The sequence below is a fragment of the Diadema antillarum genome, unplaced genomic scaffold, assembly GCF_040938485.1.
Source record: "Diadema antillarum isolate AM-2024a unplaced genomic scaffold, OU_Dant_1.0 seq00001273_RagTag, whole genome shotgun sequence".
Classification (NCBI taxonomy): Eukaryota; Metazoa; Echinodermata; class Echinoidea; order Diadematoida; family Diadematidae; genus Diadema; species Diadema antillarum.
The window spans coordinates 249,387-263,261 of NW_027272054.1; the positions used below are offsets into that span (position 1 = coordinate 249,387).

Below are 13,875 nucleotides of genomic sequence, written 5' to 3' on the forward strand. Positions count from 1 at the left end.
ATACTATTTCATCGTTTCGATGCAATTTATTTAACACTTCAAGCGATCAAATTGAAACGAGAGTGTTCTGGTCTTATTTCTTAATCATTAGCAAATCATGTGTTAGCTTATGCTTTGCAGCAGTTATCGTGCCAATGTCTATTCCATGTTTTCCTTTATTTTTGGATAGGTTGGATATATACTGTTCCAGACTTAATGAAATTACGCATTCCAGCATTTTCGTTGGGCCTTAATGCATAAAAGGTAGCAATTGCTTATGCTACTCTTTTGCTTGAATCCGTGTGCATAAAGATAAACAATCTTTATTGCTTAGGAGCAATTGCTTTTGCTGGCAAGCACAAGCAATTGCTTATAGACCAAGCATTTGCTTGAAAACGTATAAAACGGACCTCCGTTGCTTGTTCTTGCTAGCAATTGCTCACGTTTTTCCAAGCTCTGTAAAACGAGCTTGAACTTTTGCATAACTAGGACGTTCGCTTTTAAGCACCGTGTTCATATTCGGAAAAGAATAGCCAAAGTTGTGCAGGAGTGGTATAATAAATCAATAAGGAATTTTCCCCAAGATGTACCAGAAACTTTTTCGTTTCAACAAGGGGAATGTCCAATGGTCAGCACACAAAATGTGATGAGAAACGAGTAGGATGTCTGACATCTGTGGAGAGCACGGATAACTCTTTTATTATAGGGCCTCTTTGTTTTTGAACTTCTCAGAAGTCCCTGATCCGAGTCCCGTACATTTAAGGCTGCAATGAAGGACACTTTATCGTCGAGTCTATAGTCCTTCACAGGTCTTGAGGTTGCTTTATACCAACAAACACGCATTTCTTACTCACAGCGGCCTCGTGAAAAACAAAACAAACAAATCAAATCAAATCATTCCAATTCAATTAAGGAAATTCCACATTTTCTTCTCTTTTTTTTTTTGCATAATGAAAGACCACTGACTTAACTCCTCCGTAGGTTAGGGAGAGTCGTATTAACCTATAATAGTATAAGTATAACAAGTCGAGGATGTTGTATTTTTCACAACGAGAAATTCTCATAGACTTAAACCAGTCTGCCTTTGTTAACACTGATTTCCAGATGACGATACAATGGAAGGATGGCCATGTAAGCCACTACCCAGCTACCTGGCTCCGCTGCAATGTTTTCTCCGAGTCGGACCCCGACCCCGTTGCCGACATGCCATCTCAGTTGTGGGACGCGGCCACGTGTCGGGACCGAATTCAAATCTTCGACTTCAACGACCTCCTGAGCGACGACCGTGCCCTCTTCGAACTCTTGCGCGAAGTGAAAGGACTTGGAATCGCCATCATCGAAAACGTCCCGCAAAAGGTTCGGCAGATTCATCGTTTGGCGGAGAGATGTGGCTACCTGACCCCTTGCAACTACGGGTACGCCCTTATAATAATCAGCGGGTCCATTCTGTGAAAGTGAAAAGAGCAATTCCGCTTCATGCATAGTAAACTTGAGTATAATAAAAAAAACAAGTAATAATCAACCTGTGATGTGGTACAGAGGTTAATTCATCGAATTTTGCATGAGAAACGCACGTTCAAGTTTGATGTAATAAACGTATTCACGTTTTTGAAATCAGTATAATCAGTATATAAATATGCAAATTTGGTAAGTTAATCTGCCATTGACCGGCCATGCACACATTTATTTTCCATTCTATTCCCTATGTTGAAACAAACCTCTGAAAAGAAAACGTTCATGTTTCACATATTGATTTTGCTAATTGAGAAATAATGACGTCGGAGTATGGGTGAAAGAGTTTTAGCAAACAAAAGATTAAACATCATCAAAAACCATGGGCTATAACGTTTTCGTTTAAACATCATTCCTAAAATACCATTTTGCGCATTTTATAGTTACAATCAATAACACTGCTCAGCGAAACTTTAGATTCTTTGAAATCTTTAACAAAGTCTTGAAAATCTTGATAAACTATACTTTCAGTTTGTTTGTTATTCACCATCTATTCAAATGAAATGATTATGACAAATCAAAAACAACGTTCTCAACATGTAAATAAGAGTACTGAAAGGGTACTGTAAAGTAATGAATGTAATCATACGTGTAAACGATAACATTTTTAACTCAATTAAAGACATAGGTGAGGAGACCGTTGTCAATAAACAATTTGCTTGACTGGAATAACGGCCTCACCTTGTAACTCTCTCTTTCTCTTTTCTTTTTTTTAGCACTGAAGAAACAAAGCACTCTCAAGTATATATAATCCTATTATTATACTCCAGGTAAAATACGCACACACACATACACACAACACAAACATTAAAAACTTAAAGGGATGGTATAGTATTGATGGAGATGAGGATTGGGCTTTTAACCTTTTGCGAGATGCCAAGAGACCACTTTTAAAATAGTACAGAGTATGCAATTCTAAGAGGAATTCAAAGTGTTTTTTTTTTTTTAAGGACAAGTTCACCTTCATAAACATAAGGATTGAGAGACTGTAGCAATATTAGTAGAACACATCATTGAAAGTTTGAGGAAAATCAGACAATCCGTTCAAAAGTTATGAATTTTTGAAGTTTTTGTGCAGTACCCGCTGGATGAGAAGACTACTGCAGTGTTTGAATGACTTAGATGTCACATGCGTACAACAATATAAGGAAAATATAAAGGGAATTTCACAAAATTCCATCTTTTGAAAAAAGTACACATTCCCCTGACTCGTTACCGACAAATGTTATGGGTAATATCATTCCCCCTGCCTTTAGAAAGAGGCAAGTCAAGTGCTCTTTTATTATGCGAAAAAAAGTGAAAATGTGTTGAATTTCTTTTACATTTTCTTTATATTGTTGTACGCATATGACTCACAAGCTGTAGTAGTCTCCTCATCCAGCGGTTCCAACACAAAAATTAAAAAAATTCATAACTTTTGCATCGATTGTCCAATTTTCCTCAAACTTTCACTGATGTGTTCTACTAATATTGTTGCATTTTCTCAATCCTTATGTTTATGAAGGTGAACTTGTCCTTTAAATGAAAATCGGTTTTGGAATGGCTGAGACATACAAAGACAAAGTAAAACAAAACTTTATAAAAGGTAGGGCCCACCTTTTATTGGGAATGCTCTGTTTTTTATAGATTTCTCAGCCATTTCAAAACTATTTTTTTTAATCAAATAAACGTCGAATTCCTTTGGGAATTACATGTGCTTTCACATTTCATAAGAGATTTCTCATTATCTCACCAACATACGTTTGAAACCTGAAGTTAGGTTTCAGCCAAAACTATGCGATCCCTTTAAACCTCGAATACATGAAATATAGTTATACCAACGAGGATAGCCTGAAGGGAAAATAACTAGACAGAAACGAATACGAGGAGATATAAAGGGGTTACCTGAAGAAAGAGAAGTTGGGAGAGAAGAAAAGGGATATTTACAGTTTGGAGCTATATTATAATCATTGGAAAGAAAATTACACTATCTGGCAATTTATTGCGAACATAATTGTACAGGAGACAAGGTATGGTTATGATTTGTAATGTGTATTATGGAACTGAATTAGTGAGCTATAGTTAGTTGTTATTCGGATGAAACAATGCGTTGAGTTTTTTTAAGATGATTTTTTTTTTAAACACTGAAGAAAAACAGTGCGTCCAGGATCATCAGACAGATCCGTAGTGCCTCATAATTGACTTATAATCTAATGCAATGATAAACTTAGGATTTTCTCAATTATATTCAATTATGTAACAGGTGGGATATTATGACTAGATGCTGTAAACGTATCTGTAAACAATGCAGGGAGCTGGTTACAATCATGTATACCGCATACTCATGAGCATACATACTCGGCAAGCCCGAGTATGTATTTTTATCATGACTGCTTCTAACACTGATTAATTCGGTGCTTGCTTACGTCGATGTGAGGCAATTGTCAGTCAGTTGCGCACAGACAATTTAAGACAAAGAGTTTTATAGAATTGGGGCCTACAAGTATGTTTGCACTTGAACAATGCGGTTTTGCCTTTTGACGTTCGCGGTTTTGCGTTTTGACCTTGGCGGTTTAAAATAGGATACCTGTTAATGTGAGATTTTGATGAACCTTTCTGGATTTGTGTCGCGTATGGAATACATTTCTTCCTGTAAACAAATCCAATGTCAGCTTAAAGCGGAATAAACCGGTTCTATGCATGTATACTTAAATTCAGGATTGTTTTTTTTTTCCTCCGGCCTTGTAACGAAGAATTTCATTGACTTGCTCCCACTGACTTCATAATAGGTAGAAATTCACGTGTATGGAATTTTTGGTAGGCGGGGCTATAGCCTTCTGCAAGATTTGTGGTTGCTAAGGGTAACCTTTGTGAACAATGCCTGCATAAAATCTGAATACATTACAGAACCGGTCTGGTTTGCTCGGGTATCCACTTTTCTCTCGCTCTCCCTCAGTGCGTCTCTCACCTGGGTGCCACGATTCACATTCATGAATCTTTTCAGAGAATTTATGTGATAGAAATATATAGGTTTGATATTTCCGTCTAATAGACATTGCATTAAACCTGAATATAATTCGTATTATGCAATATCTACAGCTTCAGCCTGTAAGCATTCGATGTCAAAAGCAGTTTGAAATGATGGTCTAGAGAGGATCAGAGGTCAATTCTTCATAAGCGAACAATTAATGAAATCTAATTTTCCTATTTGCTTTTTCTTACTGCTGTGTAGGCCTACAGGATCAATGAAAATTATAAGGTTATAACATCAGCACACTCATTTGTATAATCAATATCAACTGTCCGAAAATTGACTTGCAAAAACAAAATTGTTTTTTTTTTCAATATTTCATGACTTCTTCATTTATTGTCCGATTCTCATAACACTTTGTTGTCCTCGTTAATAGTTTGTCCACTTTTAAAATTTAAGTACTTTCTGCATGGTCCAGAATTGTCTTTAGACTGACAATGGACCTACTATACATGGACGTTCATCGCTCGTTAATCAATTCATGCACCTGTTTCTGTCAAAAGTAGCACAAAAGCATGTTAAGCATGCTTTCCTGCTTTGATCTTATCATCACCGCCGACAGCCAGCCTGGATAAAATCAAGACGACGATTTGAGAACTCTAAAAAGTACATGCGCAGAAGATAGTACTTCTCTTAAATCAAGAAAAATGCATGTGCAGTTGTAGTGTAATTAGGAAATTGTCGCTCAAGTAATTTCATTTGCGAAATGCGCGTACTTTAAAAGAGAAAGCAGTTATTTTGGCAGGTAGGAAGTGATTTGTAATCTAATTTTCATAGTTTTCGCACATTGTTCCAGAGTAAACATGGACAATAACCGTAGATGACATGTATATGTCCCATCATTATTAAAGCCATGTTACATGCTTGTCCACAAGACTTAGTGTCCACTTCGGTAATTTTCAATTTTGTGACAGGAAAACTGTCGTGTTTTCGGGTTTGCTGCTCCCTTTCATCGTTATTTATTCAAAGGCAGTTGAGTCTGAAAAGGCACCTCAGCAAAATAAGACTACGCTGAGGGAAATGGTTCATTGTCAAGGATGACGCACGATTACACAATCGTTATTATCCAAGGACCTGAAAGTACTCGTTAAGATGCACATAATCAGGTGGCGGCGGTGATGATGGGATCAAAGAAAGACATTCGTTACTCGTCCATGTGTGTATTAGGTCCATGGACTGACAGTGGCATGACACATGTCTGATGACTCTGTAAGGAAATTATCCCTATCAAAACTACCATTGATTTGGGGGGAGGGAAAGTGGTCGAATCTATGTTTATTGCAGATTTCACTATGCCGGAATGATCCATTAGTCCACAGGGGAAGAAAAGTACCACGCGCATGATAGCTCATGTGCCCATGGGTATATAATTTAATGACCTTTTATCTTTTTTCAGTTGGCTAGACACTTCACTCGATTCAAAGCGACATGGTTTTTCAGCGTGCCCCAGATAGCAATTCATGGAATTCGTATTCAAACAAAGAATGGACCTCTGCATCGACCAGGTGGCCAGAATGGTTCGTCAATCAACACTCAGGGGAGCATTCGTTTCATTGTTTTGTACTAGGTGTTTCAAAAAACATTTCCCACTTTTAATTCTTAATAATTCATCGAAACTATATATTAGATAACACTGTCATTGATATGGGTGTGTATGGGAGTGTGTGGTTAACACCCTGACAATGGTCCAAAACAATGGTTAGGGTTTGAATGCTTCATTATTTATTCATGAGAAATTCCACTATCACAACTAGTCTTTATTCAGCCTCTGGCAGTATCTGTGTAAAGTCAAACGCCTGCCGATACTGTTGTTGGGTCTCGACAGTGCTCTCCCTACTTCTGAAAAACGAAATTACAATGAATACCCTCTGTTCTATCGTAAATATGGTGATAGGAAGCAAAGAAAATCAATTAGAGTATACACTTGTGTAAATGGAGCCTTAAATAAATCTACTGTGAAACATATCGCTCCAATGATATATGCTGCTGAACTCTTAACCAAAAATGATTTCTTTTTATCAAAAAGCGACAAATTTGTCAGACTATTTAATTAGTCTACAGACAGTTGTATTAAAATGAGGAACTTGAGATCATTTATGCTTATTTATATCCCAGATTTAGTGATATGTTAAGCAAAAATTGAAAATGATTGCCAGCTGGAATGGAATGTGGTGTTTGCAAGCACATGGAAACGTGAGCTTCCTTTTTCCATGTGCATGCAGTTTACCCTATACCGTGCATGAATTCAGACTAGCAGTGCCCAGGGCAATCCACATGAATTATTGATTAAGCATTCATGTGCCTTGGAGCACGAGACTGACGCCTGGTCAGCAGGTGGTTGTCAGCACACACTCACATACACATCATTGGTTCCTGTGCAAGGTTCAATTTTTGTACAGAGGGTTAAAAATGGACCAAAATCTGAAACCTTACTTCGAAATCAATCTTAGATTTAATGAAACTGATTTATGCTTTCACATTCAAATTACCTCCAACCAAATTGTACACTATTCCGCTATTATTTATATCAATGACAGTTTTATCGGATGAATATTTTTTGAGCTATAAATGATCAAAAGTGGAAAATGTTTTTTGAAATACCAGACTCGCTGTCAGGTGGATGTACTGGCAAGTACCATCTATAGGGATTACATGAATAACTATAATATCACAGATGCTTATCTCAGTGAATATGAAAACCAACTCGTCTCCAGTAAAAATGACCCTTTTCTGCTCATGCGCAGACTGGAACCCCGAACTGGCTTATGTATTCTGCCATTTGCATTAAAAAGGTGTTTTCTTTCTCAATATGCACATATTACAGGGAGACGTTCCAGGTGGAGGCAAAGGTGGACCCGAGTAACGCAGCATACACATCTGGCTCCCTGAGCATACATACAGACCTGACGTATTTCAACGACACACACGATGTGAGTGTCAGCAACGGCATTTTTATCTATAAGAAGGAATGAGTGCATCCATGGGTGCGTTTATCAACTCTCCTTTCTCGGCAGAAACAGGTTATCCAAACAGCTTTCAATGAATTTTTACGAGTTGATAAACGCAAAGCTGTTTTGAAAGCCCTTCAGGAAAAGCCTTTTCGAAAGCCCCAAATTTGTGGCTATCCAAACAGGTTTCCTAAACAGGTTTTCAGAAACCTGTTTGTAAAAGCCTTTTGGAAGTTGATAAACGCAAAGCTGTTTTGAAACGGCTTTGTAGTCTTGTACTTCTCGGGTCGAATAGCGCAATGCAGCTGTGCAGTGGCAGGCCAGTTAAAAAATCGTGTTGATAAACCATTCTAACGCAACTATTTTGAAAGCCGTTTCTAAAGGGCTTTGGAAAGGGCTATCGAAAGCCGTTTAAACAGGGGAAAGTTGATAAACGAAGCCAAAGTCTCATGCCGCCACTCAGAAATATTTGAAGTATGTAAACTGGAGCTGCCTCACAGATAGGAAGACAATTGATTCATGTGGCATTGTATCATGACTCGTCACTCTCAAAGGAAGATATGTCTTTATGAAGGTAATTGCTTTTCGCCGTCCTTTCTTTATAGAAAACAAGCGGCACATTAATAGTACAGGCAGTCAGGGCTTTGGAAAGGGCTCTCGAAAGGGCTATGGAAAGGGCTTTCGAAAGGGCTTTCGAAAGGGCTATCGAAAGCCGTTTAAACAGGGGAAAGTTGATAAACGCAGCCCATGAGGCAAACTCTAAGCCCCCCTCCTTCATACAAAACGGAAAATAGAAGTGTGATAAAGGAGCGGGGGGGGGGGGTTATGAGATTTCAGTCGGAGCGTTATTCGATTCTGGTTTTTTTGGAATGTCCATACCAGGGAGGTGGTCCACCTCCCTGCACGTACTCTATATTTTGATTAGTATCACCACGGACCTACTACAAACATGAACGAATGCCTTTCTTTGATCCCATCATCACTGCAGCCATGATTATCTGCATCTTGATTAGTACATTCAGATGTTTCGAAATTGTGATTATTATTATATTAGTCTTATATTGGTAATCGCACATTGTCACTGACAAAAAAAAACACAACAAATGTTTCCCTCATTTTGTTTTTATTTGGATACAGTGTCTTTTCAGACTCCACTGCATTTAAATAAACATTAATGATGGGGAGCGGCAAATCTCAAAACATGACAAATTGTGGGTCACAGAAATGGTAATTACTGGGGGCATTTCATGAAGCATTTCATGAAGCATTTCGTCCGACGAAGTTGTCGGACAAACTTGCTCTCAGCCAATCAGTTGCAAGGATTTCAGTAGCTTGTAACGGTTTGTCAGAAAAATATCCGACCAAACTGCTTCATGAAATGCCCCCCTGAAGTGGACACAGTCATGATGGTCACTGAAGGTCGCGTAATGCTAACACATACAGGGTCATGTCGTCTATCGCTACTGTCCATAATGTACTGTGAAACAATGTGCGAAAAATGGGTAAAATCAAAATACAAATCACAATTATCCTGCCAAAATACTTGCTGTCTCACGTCTCTCTTTGTTTTTTTTGTTTGTTTTTTTTTTTTTTGGGGGGGGTTTTTTTTAGTCCATGCTGGTTGTCGGCGGTGATGATGAGATCAAATCATCAAGTTATGTACAGATCACTAAGATGATGTCATCCCCTTTAATTTCTAAATCTTGTTTGCTCTTGATATCAATCTTTTTTCACTTAGTGAAATATCTTATACTCAGTATATTCTGAATTGTTGCATTCATGAATTTAACACTAAGAATGATCAAAATATTCATCCCCCATTAGCTCGGATTTCAAAAAGCACAATATTTCATATTCAACAAGCCTCTTGATGTTTTTGTTGATATTTTAATGATCCCGCTGTTTAAGACGTAGCAAAGTTATTTTGAAATTTGTAAAATGTTGCACAATGTCTCAAAACTACACGAAGCTCTGCATCTGTGTCGGCTGCATGTCCTGCATAAATTGATAATAATGATAATGATAATAATAATGATATAAATAATAATAATAATAATAATAATAATGATAATAATAATAATAATAATAATAATAGTAATAATAACAATAATAATAATGATAATAATAATAATAAGAATAATAATATGAATGATAATGATAGTAATAACAATAATAGTAATAATAATAACAAGAATAATATTAATAATAATGATAATAATAATAATAATAATAATAATAATAATGATGATCATAATAATAATGATAATAATAATAAAAATTCCCTGTTGTCGTTGGAGCACTCCGAACAACGCCAAAGCAGCTGCGACGGCACTTGGACGATGTGAGTGTGCCCGATCAAATGCAAACGCTCCAAAAAGCAGCATTGCTGGGGACGGCGCGAATCCTGAGAAAAGGACTACAAGTCTAAGGTTCCAGGATAAAACTTGACGCGATATTGATCTCCAAGAGATATCTTGTGAAGATAATACAATAATAATGATACTAATAATAATAATAATAATAATGATAATAATGATAATAATAATGATAATAAGCTACTTCTAGGTTTTCGGAATTCTTTTCACGAGATTGCATAGCTGTGTCTAAGCTTTGGGGGATTTTAACTGACATTAGCAACGTCTTGTGTCCGTAGATCCAGATGTTGCATTGCATTGCTCAGGCGGACGGTGAAGGAGGTGAGAACACGCTCGTTGACGGGTTCAAGATCGCCAACGACCTCCGGCAGCGCGCTCCAAAACTGTTCGACATCCTCACTACAGAAGTGCTCGAGTACCACGATGTTGGGCACGACGCTGTGGGCGACTTTTTCAGGCATTCACGAGTCCCAACCATAAGGTATAGGCCTGCATATCTAAGTTTTCGTTGTTGTTGTTGTTGCCGTTGCCGTTGTTAGTGTTGTCGTTGTTTTTGTTGTTGCCATCGTTGTTTTATTTGTTGTTGATTTTAAAGGACAATTTCGTGAATAGTATTACCATTACTCTAAACATCGCATGTATACGTGCTTGCCATGGTTGCCAAGTCATATACTCTATGGCAAACGATTTTTGTATATTTTGAAGATCTAACTATTGGCAAAGAATCAAAAGGGAGACAAAACAGGGAGATTAAATCTTCAAAAATCAACAAGTAGTTTTCCGTTTTAATATCAATAATCTTGTGTACATAAATCAATTAAGACCTTTGATACTCTGAAAGGACTTGACAAAATGATTTTCATCAATATCTTTTTGTGTTATGTTGGGAAACAAAGCCTATAAGGCATTATCACTAGGGCAATGTAACAAAAAAGTATACGAATACACCAATTACGAATCAATGTAATGACTCTTGCAGTTATATTTAACCTTTTCTATGCCGAGTCAAATGTGCACAAATTTCACAAATAAATCTGTGGACAGGAATAAATGTGGCACAAAGAGGATTATTCTTGTCAACGTTGAAAAAGATGATAGAAACAAGATGACCCTCGATCCTCAATCTGTAATGACCTCTTTTTTTCACGATTTGGACAAAGACTAAATGACAAGGGCGATGTCGACAAGATCATATTCAGTGACCACGGGCGGAGTGCAATGCTCCGCATGGGCGTGGACAACGTCGTCGCGACGTACGAGGCTCTGGCTGCCTTTGCGGACCTTTTGTACGACCGCGTCAATGTCTTCCGGTATAGGATGAGAGGTGGTAAGTGTATTTGTGCCACACGCATTCCAAGTTTATATACTCATACATTGGTCTCCTCGGGTCTGTTACACTTAGTCACAAAATCAATCCTAAATTCAATTGCGATTGATCTCACGGACAGTTTTGAGATCAAATAGTCCTCGTGTATTCGTAATTGTTTCAATAAGCCAGATGGGAACAATATCTTTGCCGCGTTCTGGAATACATCTTGAATGTTGATGACTCCATCTCAGCTAGATTTGATCTGAATCTGTCCCATGGGCTCATTTTTTTTTTCGCTCGATGTAGTCTCGGTGTTAGTGAAATAGCGCCCAGGGACATCAGACTGGTCTCTGTGCTTCTCACTGATGTATGAACAAAGGAAACTTATGATACAGCAGAAGAGACCTTGTCATACTCCTCATGCTGTGGAAAGATGGTGTTGATGACATTACGTGAGCCGTGATAAAGAATTTTATTGAAATGGTTATTACAGTGTAAGGATGATAATGGTTTGAATAAATCATATGCAACGCGGACGTTCAAAGACGACGACTGCTTTGACCGTTCTCCTCTCTCCCTGCGTTGTGTTGCAAAGTAGCTTTAAATTACGCGAGGACGCAGTCTATAAAAAGTAAAATGGCACCCCCATATGATCAGTGCATCAAGTAGCTCTCTGCGGTGTGAATTCGAGCGGACGCAAAACAGCCCAGAAACAGCGTCCAGAACCAACCGTGCAAACTCAGACGATGCGAGGTCGATTTTTATACGGAAATTTGCACATGCGCAGAATTTTTTTTCTAAACGTCGAAGTCGACGAAAATCTAAAGCTCTCTAATTATAATCTTTCTTCATCTACTCACTATACATAATCATCTGTCTATCTGTATATAATATCTGCCTTTTAAGTGCACCTCTCTCCCTCTCGGTCTCTAGTATTGCATTCTCTCTTGACCCCTACAGGTGACATTCTCATAATGGACAACCATCGGGTGTTGCATGGTCGGGAGGCTTTCACCATGAAATCCGGCTCTTCTCGCCACTTGGAGGGAGGTTATTTAGACTGGGATGCCGTCTTGTCAAAGATCAGAGTCCTAGGACAAAGCGTCGAGTAAAATACGTGGTAGGCCTATATGGCACCTTTTTCTTTGAGATGGGAAAAGTGTGGTGTACCTGTAACAGATTGGTGTCTTAGGTGGCCCGGCTACAACAAGCTTCCTCCGGGGGTGGACTCGTTATAGCGAACTTCTGAACGCCAGAACTGTGTGTGTGTGTGTGTGTGTGTGTGTGTGTGTGTGTGTGTGTGTGGTGTTGGTCCGTTAATGAGACATTGGAGATGAATGGAAGCGGGTCATTATACTCGGCGATGCGAAATGATGAATAAATATTTCCATCTAATTGCACGTACATGTATTATAAACTGATGTAAGTTCTGATTCATCCAGGTAACATTCACTTGGATACAGAAGAATTTAATCGCTACATCTGGACTCACTGTTTAATTCAGAGAACGGTTTCACGTCCGATCCTAGAAGCTTCATCAGCTCGTCTGGTTTGATGGCGGGAAGCCGATCGTCTGCGCCGATGGGTAACGTTCTCGGAATTAAACAGTGAGTCCAGATGCAGTGCTTTAATTTTTGTTTTTGACTAATTACAAATACGCGTATCCATGGACTACATTAATTAACTTTTGGAAATGAAATAAACGAAATTATGTAAAATGAAATGGATTTTAAATTAATTTGATCAAAGAAATTGTTCGCATTACCGACACCTATATCAAATTGTTACATTACCAATAACCAATGTTTGTTTAATCTCTTGGCACAATCCTTGTTTTTATTTCATTTCTTTATAGTTTTTGTGGGTATGTGAGTATATTGGGCAGGGTGTAGCCTCCCTCTTCCTGTCGTGTCGCATTATTTCCTCGATTGAGGAAATAATGCGCTTTGGTAGGAATATCATGGACGAGAGGGTAATCTTTTGTCCCTGAAACTTCACAATCCTAGGCCAAAATCACGTGATATTGGCACCGTTTTCTGCCGACTCAGCATTTTGGTTGGTAGCATGGTTAGTTTTCCTTTTGGTATGGTCTTTACATCAATGTAGCTGTAATGTGGTTATCATTATACATTTTCTCACACGCTGCTTATTATTACGTACACATTATTTCATCTTCACGTTGCATGGTCGTGAATGTACTTGCTCTATTTTTGTTCACGTAACATACGTGTTTTAACGAGGTGATATATTTACAATTTATTAGGCTGCATGCGAGTTTAGTTTTGTTTAGGGATGTACCTGTACGAATTCGGTTGATGGTCTATTTTTTGTTTTGTTTTGTCTTTTGCTTTTTCTTTTTGATCGGACCTGAAATGAAGTGATGTGATAAGTCAAGTGAGGAGCGAAAATCATTTTAGACAAGATATTCCACAGTCAAGAAACCTAATGCAGAAAAATAAGATGAATGAACGGAAAAGTATCCTCATCAAAAATTTGTTGGATTGTGATATTGTGTCTATGTTAAAGATATAGCTTTAGAATGAAGACGTTTTTAGTCGGTTTGTTTGTTTCAAGTTTTATATTGCGAAAGAAAGAACAAAATTCAAACACTAGTCTTGTGCCGTGTGATTTTGTCTCTCGTTTTATGCAATACATGTAGTACTGTTCCGTCCTGGACAAAATGGGCTGTAAAGATATGATGACAAAAACATGAAAGGGTAATTCCACACATTGACAATGAAC

At 38.0% G+C, this 13,875-nt stretch overlaps 1 protein-coding gene across 1 annotated transcript; it reads left to right on the plus strand.

Annotated features, from left to right (window-relative positions):
- Positions 1–1,083: 1,083 nt before the first annotated feature.
- Positions 1,084–12,245, plus strand: LOC139745511 (gamma-butyrobetaine dioxygenase-like). The gene is made up of 5 exons (XM_071655900.1): positions 1,084–1,394; positions 7,326–7,431; positions 10,103–10,305; positions 10,985–11,151; positions 12,094–12,245. The coding sequence occupies exons 1-5, from the start codon at positions 1,084–1,086 to the stop codon at positions 12,243–12,245; spliced, it is 939 nt and encodes a 312-aa protein (XP_071512001.1).
- The last annotated feature ends 1,630 nt before the right edge of the window (positions 12,246–13,875 follow it).